A 26,095-nucleotide genomic window follows, 5' to 3' on the forward strand; every position below is an offset into this window, starting at 1 on the left:
TAAGGAAGATGGTGAGGGAGGCCATGAGTAACCCAAGGATGGCAGTTTAGGAATTGCAGAGATTAGTTGCATATTGGGGTCACCAAGTCTCAAAAAGAACCATAAAATGGCACCTCCATACCAATAAACTCTTTGGAAGTGTAGGGAATATTCATAAGTGTGCCCCTACAGACCCCAGGAAGGAAACAGACTGTGTTACTATGTTGACACAGGGTCAGCAAGATTTAATGAAAAGACAGTGCTCGTCAATACAGGACTATTGTACCTATCATTGCGCTGCCTCTGGCCAATTCTGCCACTTCAGTGTAATGCTCCCAGAACTGTTTTAAGTTGAAATGATGTGGGCATTGGTGGTGTAATACACTGGTTGCTGAATAAAGATCTTGTAATACCATTTAGAAATAAACCACAGGTAATGCAAGTAACCTGTGAGTCAGCATCCAGCTGTGCTACAAAGGTTAACCGGGTTTGTTAGACATACAGAGATAACATCAGTCGGAACATTGTTGTTACCGCTGTCTTGTAATGACCTCCTGCGCGCCATTTACATATAGTGATTCATATTACACCTTTCCACATTGGCATTATATTTCTGCATTGCACATTGTTTAATAAATTGTATTAATTTTAACCAACATCCTCTTGACTCGCACCACTACACACTTAGTAGTTTAGAGTCCTAACAGACAACATAGGATACCTGCACCCCATAGTCACTCGCCTATGCACTAGTGCCATCAAGATACATAATTGTATCTTGTGATGCAGTTAACCTAAACTTTGATAAACAAGAACACATTTAATTAACCCTAATCCAGTAGCGCCTGGTAAGACTACACACCTTTCCTTCACTTCTCAGATACTTAGACTTTTTGGTGTATTTGGGGGATTCCTACAGAAGGGTTGCACAAAGACAGACCTTAATGAGCACATTAAACAAAAGCAAGCATCTTGAGTTTGTCGAACCTCATTGGAATTATGAGTGGAAGAGAGTGCTCAAATGAGCGACCAAAATTTAACATTCTGGCCATACACACCATCGACATGTTTGACAGCAAAATGGAATGCATACAAGGAGAAGCACCGCATACCTACTGTCAAATATGATGCTGGGTCATTGATGTTTTGGAGATGCTGCTAGTGGTCCAGGGGATCTTTAAGATCAATGGCATAATGAATTCAACCAGGAAAACAATCGGGTTGCCTCTACTAGGAAGCTGAGACTTGGTTGTAGGTAAGGACAGCAGGACAATGATTCCAAGCATAAATCAACATCCACACAGAAATGGTTAAGTAAAAACAACAACCATGTTCTGAAATGGTCATCTCAGTCTTAAATCCCATGAAGAACCTGTGGTCTGAACTGATGAGGAGGGTATCCCAAGGAGGATATAAATGATTCTGAAAAGTTCAGCATGGGGGAATGGTCAAAAATCCCTCCAAATGTGTTCTCTAAACTTTTCACAAATTATAGGAAAAGACTCATGGCTGCCATCTTTGCCAGGGGTGTTTGCACTAAGAAGGGGTGCCAATAATTGTGGAAGATATTTTTTGGGGAAATATACATTTTATGAGAAAATTGTTAAACTTGGTTGATTCCATTGAATCAGTAATAAAGCACACCACTTTACACTTGTTGGAAAATAAAGCTTGTATGTCAAGCTTGTATGTATAACTATTTTTTAGTTTATAGCATTTTCTGTGGAAATTCATAAAGGGTGGCAATAATTCTGGAGCCCACTGTATTTGCTGACATAACCAATTTCAGTTGGTCAATGTCAGTTTTGGGGAAAAAATGGATAAGAAATGTAGTCGTGCCAAAATTAGTTTAAGCTTTGTACTCGTAGAGGGAAATTAGGTTTTTGGCCAAAATGCCTTGGTCTTTGTTGGGACACTAGATGTAAAACAACCCCATGGCATGAAAGATCCAAAACCAAACTTGGCTTGACACACTAAAACCACCATTGCTGACCATAATATCGCTTCCAATCACAGGAAACTCAGCCTTGGATATATTATGCATATATTGTTACAACTGTACCCTTTCCCTAAAATTTCAAGACAGAGGTCAATCTGTCCTAGTATTGTGTACCTTTGTGTTTAGAAATCCACAGGCACTTAGAAATTCACTGACTGAGAGTTTTTTTTTGTTGTTGTTGGAAATTGTGCAGAATTCCCTTGAGTGCCACTGCAATCTAAAAATATAAATGTCTACAATAAAATGTGTGGGGCTCTGACAGCATCCCCCCAGCTCACAGACAAATGACCGGATATTCTCATTCATTCATCATCCTAACCCGCTTATCCATTATATGCAGGGGGGCTGGAGCCTATCCCAGCACACATTGGGCGAAAGGCAGGAATACACCCTGGACAGGTCCAGTCCATCGCAGGGCACACACACCATTCACTCACTCATACCGACAGGCAATTTAGACTCTCCAATCAGCCAAACCTGCATGTCTTTGGATTGTGGGAGGAAACCGGAGTACCCGGAGGAAACCCACGCAAATACGGGGAGAACAAGCAAACTCCGCACAGAGAGGCCCCGGCCAACCGGGATTCGAACCCAGGACCTCCTTGCTGTGAGGCGCCAGTGCTACCCACTGCACCACCCGGATATTCTCCTTTAGAATTTTCTGGAACAGTTTCCTTCAATATTGGCAAGTGGTCTAGGTCTCATGGCAGCAAAGCATCCCCACACCATCACAGTACCACCATTTCTGATTGTTGGTATGATGCTCGGCGGCACGGATGGTGCAGTGGGTAGCACTGCCGCCTCACAGCAAGGAGGTCCTGGGTTCGAATCTCCGTCGGCCGGGGCCTCTCTGTGTGGAGTTTGCATGTTCTCCCCGTGTCTGCGTGGGTTTCCTCCGGGTACTCCGGTTTCCTCCCACAGTCCAAAGACATGCAGGTTAGGCTGATAGGAGAGTCAAAATTGCCCATAGGTATGAGTGTGTGCGTGAATGGTGTGTGTGCCCTGCGATGGACTGGCGACCTGTCCAGGGTGTAGGCTGGGGTAGGCTCCAGCCCCCCTGCGACCCTGTTCAGGATAAGCGGGTTAGGATAATGGATGGATGGATGGATGGTATGATGCTCTTACCGTAAAATGTTGTATTTGCTTTATGCCAGACATAATGGGACCTTTTTCATCCAAAAAATTCCACGATCATTTTCCCAAAAGGCTTGGGGATCATCCAGGCACTTTTTTGCAAATTTGAGAGGAGCGTTAATATTTATTTTTATTCACAGTGGTTTCCACCTGAAGTTCTTTGGATGTTCTTCTGGGAACTTCCTGGATGAGTTGTCGCTGCACCCCTGGGAGAAAACTTGGCAGGCTGGACACTCCTGGGAAGATTCCCCACTGTTCGATGTGTTCTCCATTTGGAGAAGCACTCACAGTGCTTTGGTACAGTCCCAGAGCCTTACATTACATGATAGGCATTTTACAGATACATTTTTGTCATCCCTCCTGGAATTTCCTTCCCTGATTTTGGCATAGTTTGCTTGCTCAATATGAGTGAAACCACACCGAATGAGAAGCAACAGTGCTTCCTGGGCGGCCTGTAGAGTAGTGGTTAAGGTAAATGACTGCGACACGCAAGGTCGGTGGTTCTAATCCCGGTGTAGCCACCATAAGATCCGCACAGCCGTTGGGCCCTTGAGCAAGGCCCTTAACCCTGCATTGCTCCAGGGAGGACTGTCTCCTGCTTAGTCTAATCAACTGTATGTCGCTCTGGATAAGAGCGTCTGCCAAATGCCAATAATGTATTGTAAACAGTGACGTCACCCCCATTCATTTCAAATGGGAGGTGAGTTTTCACGCCTGTAAGGAATTTTGGGATACCTGGCAATGTGAGGCAAGCGGGCGAAGTGATGTGAAGTAACCAGGGCAAATCAAAGGGAAATCAAATTCAGAAAGCTTTGGGATTTTTTGCTATTGGTTTATACTAATTAGTCTGATTACTGCCATCTTTGTAAAGCAGTCTCATGTTGTAGTTATCTCTTTGTCATAAATTCTCAATCATTATAGGCTATATTGGTCTTGATACCCCTGCCACATCTGGTCACATATTATTGTTTGTCTTGGAAAACAGAGCAATCGGATACAAATCGTACATTTATAAAGGTATTTCAGATGCTTAGTCCATTATAGTACGCATGTTGCATTTTTGTTTTGCTGGACGATAGTAAGATTACTATACTTTTTCAGTCCCCTACTCATGATGTCATAGGCAACCTATTAGCGACACACAACTGAAAAACGCGAGACAAATAAGTTGTCTAAAAAGTTTGCAATGTTAGAGCTCAATGGGCACCCATAGTTTGCGGTGATACCATCCAATAATAGGGAAATCACTTTTATGAATCTTCGGACTGTAAATATTACGACCAGCTGTGAGTATGTTGATTTACCTAATAGTTTCAGAAATAGTCACTAAATAATATATGTTGATTGAAAAAAATCAAGAATGTATATTATTGAACAAAATCTATTGTTATTATTTCGTATACCCCTCCAGCTGATGTAATGGTAAATTCTGTGAGGTAAGCTAATGGAAGAGGTGTAGTGAAAGATCAAGCCTGTGACAGCAGAGGAACATAGCTAAGTTTTTAAGAATACAATAACGGTTTCCACAGGTAATTGTCATTCACATCACTTCATTGGTGTTCGAGTTTATATTTTGGTTTACCGAGTGATTTGTACCAAACCGTACCCTCTGTCAATTCCAGGTACTGCGGAACCGAAGCTAGCAAGCAAGCGAGCTTGCTAACTGCCGTCTTGTATCGATGTAGTGCTTCAGCAGTATCTTACCGATACATTCGTAGCTAGCTGGATAGCTAGCTAGCTAACGTTAGTCATTCTTATTTTGCTGTCATCGCATCCTTGCAGAACAGTTAGCTAGCTGACAAAATTATTTTAATGATAGTTTGTTTGGCAGTAAGTCATCTAAACGTGTGTGAAACGGCGCTTCCTCTGTGGTACCTGCTAGCTAGCGTTACTATTTATTGCTTTTTGACGCTAGCAACACGGCTAACTAGCTATTCGGTGATCCACTAACGTTATGGCTAGCTACCTAGCGATTTCAGGATTACATGGGCTGTCTCCGTCTGTCTAACGTTACCTAAGTTAACTAGGCCTTTTTATGGACTGATCAACCAACTGATCTTAGCTTGCAAGGTAACCTTGTCTGAAATCAGTGGGGAGAGTTCCTTGACAGTACATTTCCTAGTTTCGCGATATGAATACGCTGCTTGTCCAGAACAAGTGCTAGCTCTAGCTAACATTACTAGCTTCGCTTGTGGTGTAAGTTAAGGCTAGCTAGCCAACGTTAGCGAACATTAGCCGGGCACTTAGATGCGGGATCTAAGATACAGTCATTAGTCAGCTAGCTAACGTTACTAATTTCCAATGTTTTGCTGATCGCTGACCACGTAGTGTTAGCTAGTAATGTTAGCCTAACTCTTATTTTCATTTTCAGTTCAAACCCGAAGACAGAGGCGTCTATTTCCTTGACTCTAATGAAATTAGCTAACTGCCCAAATCAATTAACGTTAGTTAGCTAGCTATATTACAACCAAGTCAGCAAGCTTGCAACACTTGCTTACAATACAACCGAACTACTTTTCCCAATTAGTGAGCTCGTCCGCGAAATTAAATTACATTACTGGCACATAATTACACTTGTTTGAAGGAAAGTTATTGTTAACATTACATTAACATTAGATAAGTATACACTTTCTGTCAGGATAGGATAGTTTTTTTTATGACAAGTAAAGTCACATATGTGTAAGTTCCAATCAAAACCACGTTTTCAGTATTTATTTTTAAGTCCTGCAAGGTCGTATTATTTACCAAGGTCTGTACGTAAATGTCAATGTTAAGATGCTCCAACCCGAAGAAGGAATGTTCTTTTTATTATTTTTTTGGGTAATCTGGCTATTCGCAGTGTGAAGAACAAGTAGGTACAATGTCCCTAAAGCCGCGGGTGGTGGATTTTGACGAGACATGGAACAAGCTCCTGACGACAATCAAAGCAGTGGTGATGCTTGATTATGTGGAGAGGGCCACCTGGAACGACCGCTTCTCGTATCCTTCTTGGGCTTTCAGTGTTAAAATCACAAACACCACAGAACAGCTACAAAGTCCCATTTAAATAATTGAAATAAAAATATGAGCATTCATAAAACATTCACTTGTTAAAACTTTTCTCCCAATTTGTTGAGTTGAGGTGTGTTGACATTGGCTCCCTTGTACCGTTAAGTCCAACATCAGGGTTTTCCAGCCCCTTGAAATATGTTGCTCCTAAAATAAGAAATGGATTATTAAAAAAAATGATTTTGTTAAAAAGTAAAACAAAAAGGTTAATTCTAGACATTATTTTAATGATGATAATTTAAACTGATTTTGGGTCACAATCCACTTTGGATATAGTGGTCATTTCAAATAAAAATGGCGTAATATCCCCAAAATTGATTCTGATCCAGGTACAGTTTAAATGCTCATAGGATTATTGCAAAGTGTACAATAGATATTACTGGGAGTATTGCTCAGTTTGTCGAACACTTGTCCGATTTTGTTGGATCTTGAGATGACAAAGTGATTCAAATGATGGCATCTACATGGAAACATGTAATATATTTTGCATTGTGTTGATAAGCAGTTGCGTTATAGGATGTAATTCCTTAGACTGAAGTGCTTCGAATCAAAATCATGGTGAACATTCTTGTAGGTGTTGATGTCACTGTGTCTGCTATAGTGTTACATGTCCTTAATACATGCATCAGTGACATTTATGCATTGTGTGTAGCCTACCCTGAGCCCCTGGGGGAAAGATTGTACACAGAGACAAAGATATTCCTGGAAAACCATGTTCGGCAATTGTACAAGGTATGCACATTTTTATCTCAAGCGGAACATAAAGGACCCTGCTCCATGGATTTCTCTGTGCAGTCATACTTCCAGGACAGGGGTGTGGGCAATGTCAGGAAACTTGCGTCATGATGATTGCTGTAGCCTCAACCACGCACTACCATGTGAGCAATTGCCAAGTCATCGCTGGAGCTTGCCTTGGTTGACCATCAAGATCAAGAAATATTTCACTGCAGCATATCTTTGAAAACACCAGTTTGTGTGGCATTTTAAATTATCAGACTAGTTTAGCCGGGGGAATTGTAGTAGTGGAGTTTGATGTCCCTGTTCGAGGAGAAGAACAGAAGAATTTCTGAAAGTGTGGAGATGGTACATTGCTATTTAAAATAACTGCTCTTTTTCAGAAAGTGCTGGAGTCTGAGGAAAAGGTCCTTGGGATGTATCACAGATACTGGGAAGAGTACAGCAAGGGAGCCGACTACATGGATTGCTTGTACAGGTGATCATTATTCATGTACCACTGTTCATTGTTTTCTGTTGGACCAGCCCCATTGGGTCAAGGTTAACAGAAGAATATTCAGCAGCAGTGTAATCTTGGGTCATAAAGGAGTCTGGCATGGAACTAATTGGAATAATCTCCCGTGAACTGGGAATTGTTTTGCCAGATTTATTTGTTCAGTGAAACTGTTTGGTTGCCCTTTAAAAATGCTTTGTAGAATTTGTTGCTCATGATTATATCTGAAGCAGAAGGGATTCAAGAATCAACAGCCTTTGGGTTGGGGATGGGTGAATTTGGTCCTCAGTCGTGGCTCTATGATCAACGTTGCATTGCCTGATCTCGCAGATATGCCCTTCCAGCTGTCTCTAGTGATCCCCGTGTTCTTTACCAACTGGAGACACTGTACCTTGCTGTATAGGAGCAGGTCGTGCTGGTTGTGTAGTTTGAAACTGATACCTCTCTGAGAAGCATACGGTCTATTTTTACATGCGGCCCCTTTCTGGTACTGTGTGTACGGTACTCTGGGCCTTCGCGGTGTAAGAGTGTGGGGAAGCGGCTGACCCCAGCAGGTGCTTTTTGGGCCGGTTTCCCTCGCGGTGCGCTTGGGCATTGGCGGAGACCGAGCCTGACCCACACCGGCTTTAGGCAATGGGACGGGTGCCATACGTGTCCCTTCATGGCCACTGAACTCAAACTGAGGCTTGGAGAGCATACATAGAAGAGTATCACAGTTGGACCAATGCAGTACAGTAGAAACTCAGAGAACTGAACACATCGGGAATGACGGTCGTTTGGAACCCTGAAATTTCCGGAACTCTGATAGGGACATTGAAATACACCAATTTTAGTCAATTCTATATTTATTTCAATTCAGTTTATATAGAGTCATAATAAACAAATAACCTCAATGGTATCCCCCAAAACATGTCATATGAAGTGCAAATTAATTCCCTGCTTCTGGCTTCAGTCCAACAGCAAATTCTGTCCTGGTTCTTTTTTATGTCTACTCTTTAGCAACATCGGTTAAGATCAGTCCCTTGTCAAATTTTTAAATATAATTTGAAGTTTTTTCTCAATTAATGGTGTTACTTGTTTCACCATTTTGCAGTTGTCATTTTGTATTTATGTTATACTTCTGATTCCATACCCTGTTCTCAGGGTTTTGGATCTCAGGTTCTGCTGTATTACAGAAAAAACACCATGCACATTTACTAGTAGTGAGATTGTAATTTTGTAATATTGTGGCAAAGGCAACTGTGGATATACTGGACTGGGAGTCGCACAGTACTACAGAATAAGAGAGCAAGTAAATGTGACAGTAGTGGATGAGACCACTTTGACAAGTCTGCCATTTGTTTCTACGTTTGTCTTCGTACTGCAAGGACGTGCTGAAAACAGGTTGAATGTTTGTCGAGGCACTGAGTTAAGCCACGTACGAGTCCCCCGGCCGGGAGTTTGATCCCCGCTATAGCACCTTCTGGGCTGTGATCTGCATATCCTCTGTATGTTTATGTTACCAGCCCTGCTCTCTGCCTGTCTGTACGAAGCATACATGAATACATTTTGAGTAGCATTGTATGATAGACCTATGCTCAACGAAAACAAGCCTGCTTGCATATTTGCATATCCACGGCTTGCCTTGTCTCACCTCTTCGAGCTCCCACTCTCTAATTCTCCAAATCAGAAAGCAAAGCCAAGACCGAAGATTCAGCCGCACTGTCAGCCCTTATGACTGAGCGAATCATATGTGCGATTCACTCAGTCAACACGTGGCTTGACTTTCACAGAAGAAACAGCATTGTCTCTGTCCTCAAAAACACAGGTACCTCAACACACAGTTCATCAAGAAAAACAAACTGACTGAGGCGGACCTGCAGTACGGTTACGGAGGGGTGGACATGAACGAGCCGCTGATGGAGATAGGAGAGGTAAGGACCGTGGGAGTGTGTCAAACAGTTACCTTCCCTTTACCAGAGAGCATAGTGCAGCCTTTAAAGCTGCTTCATTCTCCGGGGAGCTCTTCCTGCCGATAATGTTCTATCACATTGTTTTGGATGGATTGTTCTAGAAGCTCTAGAAAATTGTTCTAGAAGCTTCTAGAAATTATTAATTGGTGTGATGCATTCATAGGCATTGTTTCCCCCTTGAAAGTAGCTTGAGATGTTTTGGCCAAATTGAACGGGAAGTTATTTGTGTAAGATGTTAGAATTGAAAAGAATGTCCCAATGAACTAACTAGGCTATTGAAGGTTTTGGCCTTAATGCCAGCATTTGAAAATATTCTGTGGGGGTCATAGTGAGTGGAATGCTGAAAGGGCTCTCGGCTGGCAACATACAAGCACAGAAACTTGAACTGAAAGCAGCTATATTCAAAATTCAAGGTAAAAATGAGTGTAGGAAGGAAAAATATGCAGAACCGAATAAAACAGAGTGGCAATGTAAAACAAATCTTAGGTTGTTAAAACAGGAAACTGAATATCTGTAATGCCTGCCGAAAAAGGCATTCACCAAGTAATTTTACCTTAAACCCCATGGCTCTTCCATGAAAGCTCTTTTTATTCTGGGAACTGGCGGTGTCTGCTGTGGTGAGAAACTGAAAGTGAAAGTTAGCCATGCGGTTTAATAGCTGTTGTAAAGTTTTTGTGTCCAACTCAGAAGGTGGAAACCACACTGAGCAAAAACCATACCTGTAACGAGCCAATGAAACGGTTTTGTGCCGTTAAGTTTGAGCCAATAGCGTGTTGTGTGTCTCTGCAGCTAGCGCTGGACATGTGGAGGAAACTGATGATCGAGCCCCTGCAGACCGTCCTCATCCGGATGTTACTCAATGAGATCAAAAAGTAGGTTGGGAGTCCACTGAGAGGGACTTTGGGGGGGTGTTTGCTCCACGTGTTTTGAACTGGTCTCCAAGGTCAATATGCTGCCAAGACCTCTGGCACAAGCCCTGCACTCACAGCTGCAGACTCTTGTTGCCTCTGATCTCTCTCTCTCTCTCTCTCTCGAGCTTTTTTGCTCCGGTTTTGTACTGTTTTGTACATTGGTTTAGTAAAATTAGGCAGAAACTGCGTAGTACTAGCTGAGCAACTGCATGGGGTAATGGTTATGAACAACTTGCCAAAACCAGACGGTTACAGGTTCAAATCACTATCTCAATGCCCATCCACACCAAGAACTATAACGATATTACCAAGAACTATTACCATAACAATGTGAGCATCCACACTGCTGATGATAAAGTTCTGTAAATAGCCTCCCGGCTATGTCATCTGCCATTTTGCGCATGAAGCCCTGTAAATTATGTTGTTTTGTCACTGTCGTTGTCATCATAGTTGTGGTGTGGACTCCGCCTTCCACCTGAGTCAGAATAATTTTTAAAACAACATATTCATAGTTATTGTTCTTAGTATGGATGGGCCTTTACCCTAGAGCTGGGCATATGAACACATAATATAGACAACATAATCTGTGTAAGATGGGTGCTAATAATAAGACTTGAGAAGTGTTTATATCTAAATTCACCTCGATAGACATACAAATGGACCCTGAAGCACATTTCACATTGTCCAGCCTGTCATCAGGGTGAATGTTACCAAGCACAGTTCTATTACTCTAATACGTCCTGATGAGGATTGCTGTTAAGTTCCCTTGTAGGGAACACCTCCCTTTTCTGTAAGTTCATTGTCGGCTTAAATTGAACTTTTAAAATCGGCTTTTAGCATAATATAGTGTTGTTTACCTGGATGTAGCAAAGCAAGTAAACGGCTGGTTTTGGTTGAATTTCTGACTCATTCTTACACTTTCCCTTGGAAAAAAATGTCTTTCTTTTTTTTTTTTTGCTGAGAATGTTCTAGAAGTGCATTTTCATTCCCACATAAACACAGCAATAAAGAGAGGTGTACCATATGCCTGTGCTCTACTGCCTGTAATATCATGATGGAACAAGATGTTACAGGCAGTAGATGGAGCTTGAGTGCTTCCCCCACAGAGTGCTAATGGAGCGCAGTTTCACCTGAGTGGCAGAAAATGTATAAAAGTGTGCTTTCTTGCCAGAATTATAACTTCAGACCTCTCCCGTGGATTATTTTTATTTTTTTGCATCAAGTTGTTATGGGAAATTGATCTTCCAATAAAGTGCTCTGAGCACTTGCAAGCGATCGTTAGGCTACAATATGTCTTCACTTTGCAGACACCCTAATAGAGAAAGTTATCAGTGCCTCCATTTACACTGCTAGAAATTCACTGAAGCACCCTATATAGAAAGTTAAATTACTAATAACCGATAACCAATAGATTTGGCCAATAAATAGCACCTCGCTCACACATTCCCCAGCAGTCTGCCTGGGAGTACATACTGCAAGCCAAGTTTTTTGAATGCCTGTTTCGAAAGGAACTAAAGAAAACAGTGGTTAAGGAAACATAAAGTATCCATCAGTCACCGCCTGCATTATTCTGTTGGTTGTTGCCAGTGTAATACATGGTTAGTGGAGCTTTTCTATTTTCTGTGAGTGGGGTGAGATCAGTGTCTATTTTATTATCCATAATTTATTATCTATTACTGTCTTGTGTGGTTTCTGTTGCTTGGTGTGAAGGCAGTGTAGTATAAGGGTTAAAGTATAAGAACTGGGCCTATAACTGAAATGTTGGGGGTTTGATTCCCTGCTTGGACATTGTAGTTTTACCCTTCTGGGAGATACTTAGCCGGATTTTCTGAAGTAAAAATATCCATCTGTATAAAATGTATATTGAAGATATTTAAGGTATTGATATTTCAGGAAAAATGTAATGTGTCGCTCTGGGTAAGTGTCTGCTAAATGTTGAAATGTTAATGTAGGCCATTTGAGCTGAAATCCCACGGAACAGCACTGAAAGTGCTTGTTTTTGTCTTGCAGTGACCGCTGTGGTGAAGACCCGAATCAGAAAGTAATCCATGGGGTTATCAACTCCTTTGTTCATGTTGAACAGTACAAGAAAAAGTTTCCTCTTAAGGTAAGTGCGAGGGCTTTGCGAGTCACCATATTCCGTTTGGCTGGCTATCTTCATAAAATTCTGGGGTGAAATAATTACATACGAATTCTGAATCCATTTTTTAGAAGTAATCTCTAGCTGCCATCTAGGTTTAGGAATGTTGTGTTATCTCTGTGGTTTATGAAATGGATACGTGCCATTTTCTTGCAATTTCATAGTTCTTCTCTTCCTGTTTTATTTTTTTGTTTAGTTTTATCAGGAAATCTTCGAGGGGCCGTTCCTGACGAAAACAGGGGAATACTACAAACAGGAAGCTTCCAATTTACTGCAAGAGTCAAACTGCTCGCAGTATATGGAGAAGGTATGATGGAGAAAGTCTCGGGGTTAGCGTTTCTAACACCGATCCGCTGTGTGGAGGAAGTGGCCAGAATCGAGGGCTGAGGGCCGCACGACCTGCGTTAAGGTCACCGTTACATCACACGTCACTCGCTGATTGGATCGCTCGTTCAGACCGGCTGGTGTGTGGCGTAGACACGGCGGGGAAAGTGCTTCCTCAGCCCAGCTAGCGAGCCGCGCGCCTGGGTGACGGGCGTCACGAGGCCACACGCTCAGGCCATCTGCACCTGGCCTCTGCTCAGTCTGTCAGAGCGGAGACAGAGAGACGCTCGTCTGTAGTGCCGGGCGCGATAAATAAAGTTTGCGGATTCTATAGCTCATGTTTATTTGTAGCAGTAACTGTGGGGAAAGGGCAGGTGTACTCAGTAACCACTTTATTAGGTATTTATCAGACTTATGTTTTAGACTTAATTGTCACAAAGCCACTGGCATTACATTTTACCCCCATTCTCATGTTTGAAGAAAAAAAACAACTGAACCCCTTGACCTGCATGTCTGCATGCCTTTATGCTTTGAGTTGCTGCCATGTGATTGGCTGATTAGATATTTGCATTAAGGAGCTGCCTAATAAAGGTACGGGTCTGCCTAATAAAGTGGTCACTGAGTTTACGTTCCTTATCCTGCTACTCCTGCTACTTACTGTATCTATTGCATAGGACCAGTTCTCCCTGAACCACAGCATTTCAAGGGTTTGGTGCATAAGGGGCATAAGTGCCATTTTCTGAATTTTATAGGAGAGCCAAAACAAATGTTTGAATGAAGGTTTTTGGGATGACTCTAAAGTTCTTTACCCTTTATTTCAATGTAGTTTCTTTTGCAACTAAATAGATCTCATCAAGAGCTTTCTTTTGTTATATAATAGGCCCAAAATATGTAACGCGTCCCTTGTGCACCAAACCTTCTGAGCTGTAGGGAAGAGAGCACATCGTCCATTATGTGCCAGGAATATGTGAAGCCGTAGCCAAGCTGCTGAAGCAAGCCGGCTTAGCAGGCTTGTGGGGAATCGGGAGCAGACCGCATGTCTGATTGGTATGTAAATGGCCGCGCGTCTGTGGCACGGTAACGGGGGGCTGGCGAGGACGCGCTCGCCCCCGCCTCGACGCCCGCGGGGTGGCCAGCTGTAGCCTCGGCTCAAGGACGTCTCCCGCGACCGCCGCAGCGAGACGCTCAGGAAGGCCGTTCCGGCTCCCGCAGCGCGGAGGGACTGGTCCCTCGCGTGCCCACAGACCCCTCCGCTCCGTATGAACATTCCCACGGAGAAGCGCCGCGTCCTCCTGGCGCCGGCTCGCCCCCGTGTAAACGCGGTCTCACGGAGAATATGTGCGCCCATCTGCCGCAGCCGTGTACCGAAATGCCCTGAGCCTCGCGTCTTTCATCGAGGCCTGCCGTCCTCGTACTTCCTCTGTGAGATATATTCTTCACCCCTGTTTAGGAGTCCACCCCCCCCCGCTTCCGTGTGTAGGAAGTGCCCGCCACCACTTCCCACACACAGAGACAAATGACATTAGACATCCAAATTAAGGATTTTACAATCACAGAGGCACTGCGTCCATCTGCCGTAGCCGTGTACCGAAATGCCCTGAGCCTTGCGTCTTTCAACGAGACCTGCCATCGTCCTGCTTCTCCCGTCAAACCAAGTGTGTTTCTCACCCCAATTTGGGAGTTCATTTGAGGTCCAGCTCGCCCAACCTGCAGGGCAGGTTGCGTGACTGAGTAGGGTGCTCGCGGTTGTCTCAGTAAAGCTTACCTCACCCCTTCCCTCCCTCCCTCCCGCCCACCCCAGGTTTTAGGGCGGTTGAAAGACGAAGAAGTGCGATGTCGGAAGTACCTGCACCCAAGCTCTTATGCCAAAGTGATTCACGAATGCCAGCAGAGGATGGTGGCCGACCACCTGCAGTTCCTGCACGGAGAGTGCCAGAACATCACCCGGCAGGAGAGGAGAGACGGTCAGTCTGACGCCCGCCACCGCCTCCTACACACAGAGACGAGTCACATTAGACACCCCAAACGTTTTATAATGAAGGATTTTACAATCACAGAGTCATAGCTGGTTATGTAACCAGACCTGTAATAAGGCCTCTCCTATGAGAACCACCATTCAGACATCAGTGTGCAATAATGCTTACTGTACTGCGCTTGTAGCCATAGTGTGACGGTGCTACTATTTTACTGTCAAATGGGGTGGAAAAGGGCTCATTTGGTTAAGGTGAGGCCCTCAGTCTTGGATCGAATCCAGGCCATGCCACTGACGACTGTGGCCCATCACTCCGTAGGGCAATGGGCCTCAATGATGGGGTCATCCAGGGTATGAGAGGGTTTATTTGGTTAAGACTCTATCTAGAGGCCTCCACTGGTCAATTGAGTGCTCGTGGACTGCATGCTAAAGCCTCATATGACTGGTCTTCCTCCTACTCCATTCTATGCAAGCTTGGCTTTAGTCTGCTGTGTGAAAGGAAGCAGGTAGATAGTTGGACCTTCCAAATTAGGGTGCAAATTGGACAAGTTCAGCCCATGTTGAGTGCCAAGCTTGTTTAAAAAAATTAATACAAAAATCGAAATGAGGTACATAAATTCCAACTGTGCAAATTATATTTTACATAAAAGCCCTGGAGGAGATTGTATGAATGAATGGATGTAATACATTCAGAACTATCACTATTCATAATTTCAAAATGAAATCGAGAACTCTCAGTAATTATCATTTCAAAATTTTAGAAATAGAGATTAAATAAGAAAACAGCTGGTTCATTTGCATTCATTTGGAAGGTAGCATTTTGGTCTGGTAAAGTAGTAGTACGGCTGTAAACGTGTGTGCCTTCTCCCTGCAGACATGGCCAACATGTACACGCTGCTGCGCGCCGTCTCCAGTGGGCTACCTCACATGATCCAGGAGCTCCAGATACACATCCACGACGAGGGCCTGCGAGCCACCAGTAACCTCTCTCAGGAAAGTGTGAGTGTCTGTGGCCTCCGAGTCATCAGAGAGAGCTCAGGACTACTGTATGAGCCTCTCCCAGGAAGGTGTGAGTGTCTGTGGCCTCCGAATCATCAGAGAGAGCTCAGGACTACTGTATGAGCCTCTCCCAGGAAGGTGTGAGTGTCTGTGGCCTCCGAATCATCAGAGAGAGCTCAGGACTACTGTATGAGCCTCTCCCAGGAAAGTGTGAGTGTCTGTGGCCTCCAGAGTCTTCAGAGATAGCTCAGGACTACTGTATGAGCCTCTCCCAGGAAGGTGTGAGTGTCTGTGGCCTCCGAATCATCAGAGATAGCTCAGGACTACTGTATGAGCCTCTCCCAGGAAAGTGTGAGTGTCTGTGGCCTCCGAGTCATTAGAGAGAGCTCAGGACTACTGTATGAGCCTCTCCCAGGAAAGTGTGAGTGTCTGTGGCCTCCCGAGTCTTCAGAGATAGCTCAGGACTACTGTATGAGCCTCTCCCAGGAAAGTGTGAGTGTCTGTGGCCTCCCGAGTCTTCAGAGATAGCTCAGGACTACTGTATGAGCCTCTCTCAGGAAAGTGTGAGTGTCTGTGGCCTCCGAATCATCAGAGAGAGCTCAGGACTACTGTATGAGCCTCTCAGGAAAGTGTGAGTGTCTGTGTCCTCCGAGTCATTAGAGAGAGCTCAGGACTACTGTATGATCCTCTCCCAGGAAGTCTGAGTGTTCATTATCCTCTCTCAGAAAGCCTGAGTGTTCACTGTCCTCTCTCAGAAAGCCTGAGTGTTTACTACTCTCTCTCAGAATGCCTGAGTGTTCACTGTCCTCTCTCAGAAAGCCTGCGTGTTCACTGTCCTCTCTCAGAAAGTCTGAGTGTTCATTATCCTCTCTCAGAAAGTCTGAGTGTTCACTGTCCTCTCTCAGAAAGCCTGAGTGTTCATTATCCTCTCAGGAAGTCTGAGTGTTCACTAGCCTCTCTGAAAAGTCTGTCGATGCACTAGATGTTCTCATGTAAGCAGTCCTCTTGCGGGCTCTGTTGGGTGGCCAAGTGTACAAGCGCTAAATAGCTAGGTTGCCTTTTTTCATGTTTTCATTTCTGCTTTCCCATTAGTTCATTTTTCCCTTATCATAAAGATTTTGTTATGTGTATAAAAGTGTGAGTTCTGTTTCTGCTCTTCCTAGATGCCAACCCAGTTTGTGGAGTCTGTGTTAGAGGTTCACAGTAAATTTGTTCAGCTCATTAACACCGTCCTGAATGGAGATCAGCACTTTATGAGCGCACTTGATAAGGTAAGAGAACCAGCCCACACACGGTCTTGGGGGTCAGACGGCGTTCGTACATTGAGCCTGCCTGACTGGGTGATTCATGAACTAAGCCCATGTGTTTTGGCACTGAAACAGCATTGAAATGCCATAGCCTGCCTCATTTAATAGGGGTTGCTGAAAATATCGCCATGTTGCACTGGCCCATTTTGTATACGGAAGAGAGAGGATGATGTTTTCGGTGTTTATTTTAATGTTTTTTTATTTTAATAATATCTATTAAAGTTATTACTATAGCGTCAATTAAATAAACATACATTGCCACTTGAAATGTTAAATTGGAATGTCCGATACAAATGGAAAGCTACAGATAATAGTACACTTTTAAATAGGTATTTTGCATTTTAGGGGTATTACATAACTACTATGTTTGACTTTGTTCCAGGCATTGACTTCAGTGGTGAATTACAGAGAGCCAAAATCCATAAGCAAAGCCCCTGAACTGGTACGTCTATAACTCAACCCAAAGCGCTGTGTTCACTTCAGTTCTAAGTGATGAAGCCCTTACATGTACTGGTTATTTCTTCAAGAGACAGGATATGCATTGTGATTACCTTGCTTTGTATTGCATATTGTTTTTATTTTGGCCGATACTGGTGGCAGTGGTTGACGAAATCCTGTACTTGAATAAAAGTAGAAATACACTTGATAACATGTTACTTTAGTAAAAGTAGAAGTACTTTATGTAAATTTAAGTGAATAAAAGTGTGTGCTTTTAAATGTCCTTCTTAAGGATGAAACGTTAAAGTACAGTATTTTTACTTTTGTTCATGAAATCGAACATCTTGTTTTAGTCTGGGTAAGTCTAAAGGTATATTTCCTAAAATGTTGCTGTTTTCCTTTAAGTACATATTCTTGAGCAGGGTCCATTCAGTTGTTTTTTTTTCTCCACCTTCCTAAAGCTCGCCAAGTACTGCGACAATCTGCTAAAGAAGTCCGCTAAGGGAATGACGGAAAACGAGGTGGAGGATAAGCTGACCAGCTTCATCACAGTGTTCAAGTACATCGACGACAAGGACGTATTTCAGAAGGTCAGATAGTCCCTTCAGATGAACCATTGAGAGCTGGCATGTGTCTTTAACGTTTCAAGTCGCGTTAATGGTTTGACGGCAAAAGCCTTCACATTTTATTCTTCTCAAAATGGTCCCAACATGAGTTACTGTTGGTGTTATTGTTATTGGTTTTCCAAATTAAGAACTGAAAGTGTGTTATTAAATACAGTTCTCCCTGCAAGGCAAACACTACGATGAATGGAATGAATGCTCAATCTCATGTGCTTGTGCGATGGTTTTATTTCTCGTCTATGGAAAAAATATGACCGCTGACTTCAAGATGTGTTTTGTCAAATATTATAATATAAATATTGATAAATATTTGTCATCACTCTTGTCTAAACTGAATAGAGTGAGGCTTGTAGTTCTTAGGCTGGAAAGTTGTGTTGGGTATGCATGCGCGCATGTACATGTCTAAAGCCTCCCTTTGTTTTTTTTGTAGTTTTATGCAAGAATGCTGGCAAAGAGATTAATCCACGGCCTGTCACTTTCCATGGACTCGGAGGAAGCCATGATCAACAAACTAAAGGTAAAATGCAATGCGCTAAAGGTTCTTAGCAACCAGAAGATTCCAGAGTCTTAGGTGGGACAATTTGAACCACAAGTTATTTTAAGTGGAGCTGCTTCTATAAAATATATAGCCCTAAGAGTAATTATGGACACACCCTGTTAGAGTGTTAGCTTTCAGACTTGTTCTTGGAAATGACTTTTTTCTCCTTCTCTTTATTCTTCTTCTTCTTTGTCTTCTTCTTTTTATTATTATGAGACTAGTGTGATCTGGAATAGTCATACATCCCACTGGGATTAAGATGTTGGCAACCTTCCTCAGAGCATTCCTGAACTTTCTTTTGACCTCGCCTAATATCATCCCTCTGAGCTTAGGTGTTAAAGCTGATCTCTGTAGTGGCTCGTACAGAGTGGCTCCTAAAGAGTGACTCGTATAGAGTGGCTCGTACCGAGTGGCTCGTACCGAGTGGCTCGTACAGAGTGGCTCTATGGAGCGGCTCGTACAGAGCGGCTCATACAGAGTGGCTCGATAGAGCGGCTCGTACAGAGCGGCTCATAAAGAGTAGCTCTGCAGCGAGTAATCACCCACTCAGGCAGCATTGGCGTTTAAAGTTGGAGGCAGTTTGTTGTCTCATGGCATTTCATGGCTCAGAGGTTTTTATCCTCCTCTTCCTCCTCCACAGCAAGCGTGCGGGTACGAGTTCACAAGCAAACTGCACCGCATGTACACAGACATGAGCGTCAGCGCCGACCTCAACAACAAATTCAACAACTTCATCAAAACGCAAGAGACCGTCGTCGACCTGGGAATCAGCTTCCAGATCTACGTACTACAGGTGAGTCTGGTTTTGTCCGACAGACCGAAGCGATCGAGTTACAACAGAGTGGTGTTATTGCACTGCGATTCCTATACTATTAAAGTACACGATTTCAGTTGAGTCACTGAGAACAATGCTATTTTAAACCAGCCTATTACCTTAGAAGATTGAGTTACATAGCTGAATTTCTTTATCTACATTTGATACTTCCTTAATTCACAAGTTGAATCTTGCTTCATGGATTAGTTTTTGCATGCTGGGACAACTTCAGTTTTTCAGAAGGAAGGTGAAGATGTCATTCACTTCTACGAAAAGCGTGACACTTTTAGAATAACATCACATTTTAGTTCAGAGGTGTTAACCTTCTGTTTGTTCAGAGGCCTGTTTCATAAGTAGACTCTCACCGTGTCACTATTTTGGGTTTGAGTGTTGGGCTTGCTGCAAACTATGGTCTTTATTCAGACCCAGAAGGCTTATGTACCTGCTTACATTTTGCATGCCTCTCTTAGTAATCACATTGGGTATTTTTTAGGTGGCAGATGTTTTTAGAATATATCCAACAATTACATATTCCTAGTTTGGTTGAAATGCTGTTTGAATGATCCTCTTTTACATTTTCGAACAGAATTATGAAATTCCATTGTTTTATAAATGTGGTAACGCTTCATTTCACAGCCCGGCAATTGGGTCAATTCTTGCTGGTTAAACTATTTATTTCAGTGGTACTATGTACTATGAAATGGGCTGTAAAATGCAGTTTCATAGTCCTTACGGCTGAAATCAAAGTAGTTACCTAATAATTCCACAAGCAGCAGTATACTTACCCTGTAAATACAGCTAAGTAACAGGCTGTATTATAAAGCGTTACCAAAGTTGCTACTGAAATCAGGTTTAGCAGACATCTGTTTATAAAACACAAACAAGGGTCTATTTTCAAGCTACACTGTGTTTATGTAAAGACTTCATTTTGTTGAGTGACGCTCACAAGCCTTCTGTCTGGCTACGTTGACCTGAACAGCATTACCATGCACAGTAGAACATAGCCTCGTTGCCTCTGGCTGTGTGTTTATGTACAGTCAGATCGATGAGTTGTGATTGCACACCGATGAGTTGTGGTGGCACACCGATGAGTTGTGGTGACACACCGATGAGTTGTGGTGGCACACCGATGAGTTGTGGTGGCACACCGATGAGTTGTGATGGCACACCGATGAGTTGTGATTGCACACGTGTGCATTTCTCCACTGGCACAATAACAAGCCGTCTGTCTGGCTACATTGACCTGAGCAGCATTACCAGACACAGTAGAGCTGGTTCATTAGCCACATAGCCTCTTGCTGAGTGTTTATGTGCAGTAAGACCGATGAGTTGTGATTTGCAGACGTGTTGGCACAATGACACTGTTGGTGTGTTGTCCGATTGCAGGCTGGCGCATGGCCGCTCACCCACGTCCCCTCTTCAACCTTCGCCATCCCCCAGGAGCTGGAAAAGAGCGTTCATATGGTGAGTCACCGGGGCTGTGTCAAGAGCTAAATGGTAAATGGACTGCATTTATATCGCACTTTTATCCAAATTGATGCCCATGCACACACACACCCACGGTGATAGGCTGCCATGCAAGGTACCAATCAGCTCGTCGGGAGCAAGTGGGGGTTAGGTGTCTTGCTCGGGGACACTTCGACACACCTCTGGGTGGGGGAATCGAACCGGCTGCCAGACAACCGCTCTTACCTCCTGAGCTAATGTCACTCATTTACAATTCCTCAGTCTCCATAAATGCACAGGCAGTGACTTGATTATTTGTTTTTTCCTTGGTGCTGTATTTTTTTGATGTTTATGTATGTTTTAGAGGCAGGTTTTGTCAAGGAATATTGCTTCATATTTGCCTACCTGTCATAACAATGAGCACCTCTCGTTCCTATATCCGAGCGGAGCTGCTTTCAGTTGTTTGATTTCAATGACGTCTCTTTTCATTACTGGTTCAATTAAAATAAGATTAAATGCATATTATATTAAAAAGATACATGTTGCTCTCATGAAATTAAAAGTGGATTTTTCTTTCATTTTTCTGACTCACACCCACACAAAAATCAGAACAGGAGCTTTGTCAAACAAATTGGCAAACCCTTGTATTTGTTCTATAAATGTAATCCCTGTCTTGTTCTCTCCAGTTTGAATTATTTTACAACCAGCACTTCAGTGGGAGAAAGCTGACCTGGCTGCACTATCTCTGCACAGGTGAGTAGGTCTATTATAGCGTCAATTAACATCGCCATTTCAGTATTTATTCATTATTTTTGTTGTGTTATATGACATGATTCAAAATGACTTCAGTTTCTTAATCATATTAAAGTATCACTGTTGCCATTGTAAGAAAGTATGCTGTGAAGAATGAATAGGCCAATAGGCCAGTCAGGGTTATACTTTAATAGTGAGCTTGTGATCAAATTTACTACACCTTGTTAGTCATATGTGTAACACATTTTAACGGTCAGTAATGATCAGATGATGACTATACTGTTTCTTTCATCTGCTCCACCTTGTGAACCTTGTGGAAAAAAAAATTCTATGGCAGTATTTTCCAACCTTTTTTCCTTTCGTGTAACACTTTCCAAATTTACAGAATCTCACAGCTCTCTCTCTGAAAAGCGAATGACATACAATAATGTGTAACACCTGAACAGCAGGCTTGAGTGTTCTTTAGGGCGTTGAGTTCAGTAATAATGAAATAGTTAATATTTACATTTATTTTGCCTTTTGTGAATGGGATCAAGTGTTTCCCACAGGATCTTAGGAAACCATATTTGGGGATTTTAATAGTCGAATCCATCAATCTGGTGCACTTTAGGAGGAAAATTAAGAGGCTTGATCCAAGGATTTTATCAACATAATGTTACATATCACAGTCGTGATCGCTTTGCCATCTAGATGGTGTAAATAATATAGCCTACTAGTATACAAGAGTATAGAGTATACAAGTGTGTAACCACTTTGTTCATATCAACATAAATGTAGCGAGTAGAAGGAGCCTTACCTCAGGAAATAGGTTACTGTATGAACACAGATCTAATCACAGATCTGCACTTAAAAACTCTTTTACAGTCATGTGGCACTAGGTAGCATCTTTAGCAGTGATTTGTTAGCTGTGATAAGCCTGTGTGTGAAAATATTTGGTTACTAAGCAACATTAGCATAGCTGTATTTGCACATAGTGTTGCTGCAAATCACATTTCTTACCTCCAAGGGGGAAGGCACCTGTCAGAATAAAGGCATCAAAATCAACCATATGCAAACAGTCTAAATATGACGGTTTGCACGTCTGCATTTTTCTGGCGTAATCCCCCACCTGAGAATACGTCGACCCTTTGCGCTGAATTTGAGTGCATGTTTTTTCAGTGTACTTTTCTCCATACACAGGAATTGCACCTCCTCCTCACAAGACATTCTGAGAATCTTAAACTTGGCAGGGTTTCACCCACACTAATCCATGATACTCCCAGCAGAGTGCTGTAGACCGTTTCGACTCAACCATGCACTGAGCCTACCGTCGACTTACTCCCATCAGTTTTAACAGTCCGTAATTAGAGGCTTTGATATTAGAGGCCCACACGGACGTCACCAAGGACATGCTAAGAATAAGACCCTGCTGTAAAATACAGATATGACCTGCTTGAAATACCAGCTATCAGCTGTTTCAAAACATTGCTTGAGCTGGTCAAACTGTTGAGTACACCTACCAGCTAGCTTGAGCTAAGGGAGGCGGTCATGGTATTGAATAAGCAGTTCACTCACTGCAGACAGTGGACGTTTTCTCTTCTGACTGGTTCTGATGTCGGTGATGCTTTTTCTCACCCCCAGGGGAGGTGAAGATGAACTATCTCTCCAAGCCCTACGTGGCCATGGTCACCACCTACCAGATGGCCGTACTGCTGGCCTTCAACAACGGCGAGACGGTTAGCTACAAGGAGCTCCAGGACAGCACCCAGATGAACGAGAAGGAGCTCCTGAAGACCATCAAGTCCCTGCTGGACGTCAAGATGGTCAACCACGACTCGGAAAAGGTCTGGCTTCCTTTGCGTCTTTTTGATCCAGTAGCATTTCTGACATATGTCAGCATACTGTACTTTGTACTGCTCTGAAAGGAAGCACACTCGATCCCCAAAATTTTCACTTTAGCTAACCAATTATATTATGAGCCAACAAGTTATTTGGCTATGTAACTAGCTGGCTGTATCACTAAGATATGATAGTCTACCACAAACGACAAACAACTAACTTACAGTTTGAGAATAATATGTTTTAACACATAAATCTTACCTATTGTACCTTTAAAACCACACAGACTAACTGCCAATGTGACTTGATTTGTACACTATTTGTTCGTCTGGGTGATATACACTGTTTTCTTTAAACTGTATTTCATCGTTGTTTTTGTCTTTATGTGCAGGAGGACATAGAGGCAGAATCTACATTTTCTCTAAATATGACCTTCACCAGTAAAAGAACAAAGTTCAAGATCACCACATCCATGCAGAAGGACACACCACAGGTATTCAACGATAAATAGAACGTCATCTGACGTCTGAAACACAGTACCTGTCGTTTCAGGAAGATGCTCCGCCATTTTATGTGTATGGTATGTTTATATGTTTATTAACCTCTACCAATAAGTGAACCTCTGCAACTGTGCCTCACAGGAAATCGAACAGACAAGGAGCGCAGTGGACGAGGACCGGAAAATGTATTTACAAGCTGCTATCGTCAGAATCATGAAAGCGCGCAAAATATTGAGGCACAACGCGCTAATACAGGAGGTGAGTCTTCAGCGTACTCGTCGGTATCTGCCCTGCTGTGTTTAAGCTCACTGCTCCAAACTTTGTGTGTAGGAAGACAGAGAAGCTCTCCTTTTCTGTAGAACTGACACTGAGGAGTGACACTAAGGAAAGCTTCAAGCTTCCCGATGCGTATTCTTCCATGTTACAGCTTCGTAGAATCTGCCTTTTTTAAATTGTTCAGTTACCAACCCTGCTGTTGGAGCCCCATCGAATGGCTCTCTCGCTCTCTCTCTCTCTCTGTCTGTTTCTATCTCTCGCTCGCTGTCTGTCTGTCTCTCTCTCTCTCGCTGTCTGTCTCCCTCTCTCTCACAGTCTGTATTTCTTTCCGTCTCCTCTCTTTCTCTGTCACCCAGCTGTATCCATTCCACTACACACCACTCAGTCCTTGCTTTCCTACCTAGTTGTATTTTCTTTTACCTATATTTGCATTACGTAACTGTCAGATGTATGAAGCATCCATTTTGAGCCCAAGTAAATGGTGAGCTGTTTCTCAGTGTGCGGTCGCCTCTTCATCGCTGAGCTCCTCATTATGAGAGGAGCATTCCTGCTGTGCAGTGTTACTCTCACTTACTGTCACAGCCTCCAGAATTTCACACACACGCAAAAACAGCCAGGCTCTCCTGTCTGGGCTGGGGTGGGTCTGCTGTGTTTGTGTCTCTCTTCACTATGTCCTCTGCTATCTCATTGTAACGTAGCCTACTGGCTAAGATACATGAATGGGACCCAGAAGAATGGTGGTTGAAGATCTGCACAGCTGTTGGGCTTAACCCCACATTGCTCCCTGAGTACAGCACGGTGGTGGCCCGTTGCTCCTAAGTAACTATGATGGGTCAAATGCAGAGGAGAAATTACCCCACAGGGTTCAATAAAGTATGTCTTCTTCCTCAGGAGACTGGTGAAGGCCAAGGGGCTTTAGACATGAGAACCTTTCACATGACAGTCCATTTAACCCCTTAACAGACAGATGCGACGCCATCATATTGACCGTTGAAATGCATTCCGATTCCTAGGCCTTTCTATGGGTTTTTTATAAGGGTGCCTTAGTCCATAACAGGTTAAAAAGATGCTAATGAAGCGATGCTAATTCTCTGTGAGGCTGGCACAATGGCCCTTTTCCAGTGACCTGGAATTGCCCATCAGCGCTCAGTCCTGTTTCCCCTTTCCTCTTCTCGCAGGTGATCAACCAGTCCAAAGCCAGGTTCAGCCCCAGCATCAGTATGATAAAGAAGTGCATCGAGGTGCTGATCGACAAGCAGTACATCGAGCGGAGCCAGAGCTCGGCAGACGAGTACAGCTACGTGGCGTGAAGCGTCGGCCCACTGGAGAACAGAGAGCATTTATTTGGGCTGTCTCTGGTGTGTTCCTGTATGGACGAAGCAGAACTGTGCCTCCATCTTGGGAATGTTCACAGAGTCACTAGGCAGCCCCCTGCCCCTCCCCCCCTTACGCCCCCCCCTGAAATACCCCCTTCCCACCCCCCTTCGGCCCCCAGTTTTTACGCTGTTTACAACATCACCAGTGCCACGCCGTGTGCGTCAATGAAAATGCCTATAGCTACTCGACCGCTGATATTACATTTTTAGTCTACTTAACAGGAAACCTGAGAAGGGGATGAGCTTGCGACGTTAAAAACGCAATGACGGACATTAGATGGAAACCATGCTTTTCTTTTTCTCACGTTTGCAGTTGTTGTGTTTTTATAAATGTATCAAAGTAAGAAGAACAAAAAAAAAAAACATTGTAATAAAACCGGTATACTGATAATTGTATCTACTTTAAAATGTAAAGAAATTGAGGTGACAAACAAGATCCTGCTGCTTGTCAAATAAATAAATAATAATGAAAAATAAAGAAACCTGTGATTTTCTTGTAGGGAATTCACGGAGGAATGTG

The 26,095-nt window shown here is 43.2% G+C and overlaps 1 protein-coding gene across 3 annotated transcripts; it reads left to right on the top strand.

The window, feature by feature from the left end:
- The first annotated feature begins 4,275 nt into the window (after positions 1–4,275).
- On the top strand, positions 4,276–26,095 carry cul2 (cullin 2). Of its 3 annotated transcripts, none has more exons than XM_061240167.1 (21): positions 4,276–4,398; positions 5,952–6,091; positions 6,790–6,892; positions 7,279–7,373; positions 9,196–9,301; positions 10,130–10,212; positions 12,262–12,358; positions 12,588–12,698; positions 14,517–14,679; positions 15,562–15,686; positions 16,850–16,957; positions 17,376–17,435; positions 17,893–18,021; positions 18,485–18,571; positions 19,233–19,385; positions 20,793–20,870; positions 21,539–21,605; positions 23,226–23,428; positions 23,815–23,916; positions 24,065–24,181; positions 25,378–26,095. In XM_061240167.1, the coding sequence occupies exons 2-21, from the start codon at positions 5,973–5,975 to the stop codon at positions 25,507–25,509; spliced, it is 2,238 nt and encodes a 745-aa protein (XP_061096151.1). In that variant the 5' UTR covers positions 4,276–4,398; positions 5,952–5,972; the 3' UTR covers positions 25,510–26,095. The 3 variants fall into 3 exon arrangements, with proteins under 3 accessions (XP_061096151.1, XP_061096150.1, XP_061096152.1); XM_061240166.1 differs by lacking the exon at positions 4,276–4,398 and adding an exon at positions 4,534–4,641; XM_061240168.1 differs by lacking the exon at positions 4,276–4,398 and adding an exon at positions 4,710–4,734.

This window comes from Conger conger, chromosome 4, assembly GCF_963514075.1.
Source record: "Conger conger chromosome 4, fConCon1.1, whole genome shotgun sequence".
Lineage (NCBI taxonomy): Eukaryota > Metazoa > Chordata > Actinopteri > Anguilliformes > Congridae > Conger > Conger conger.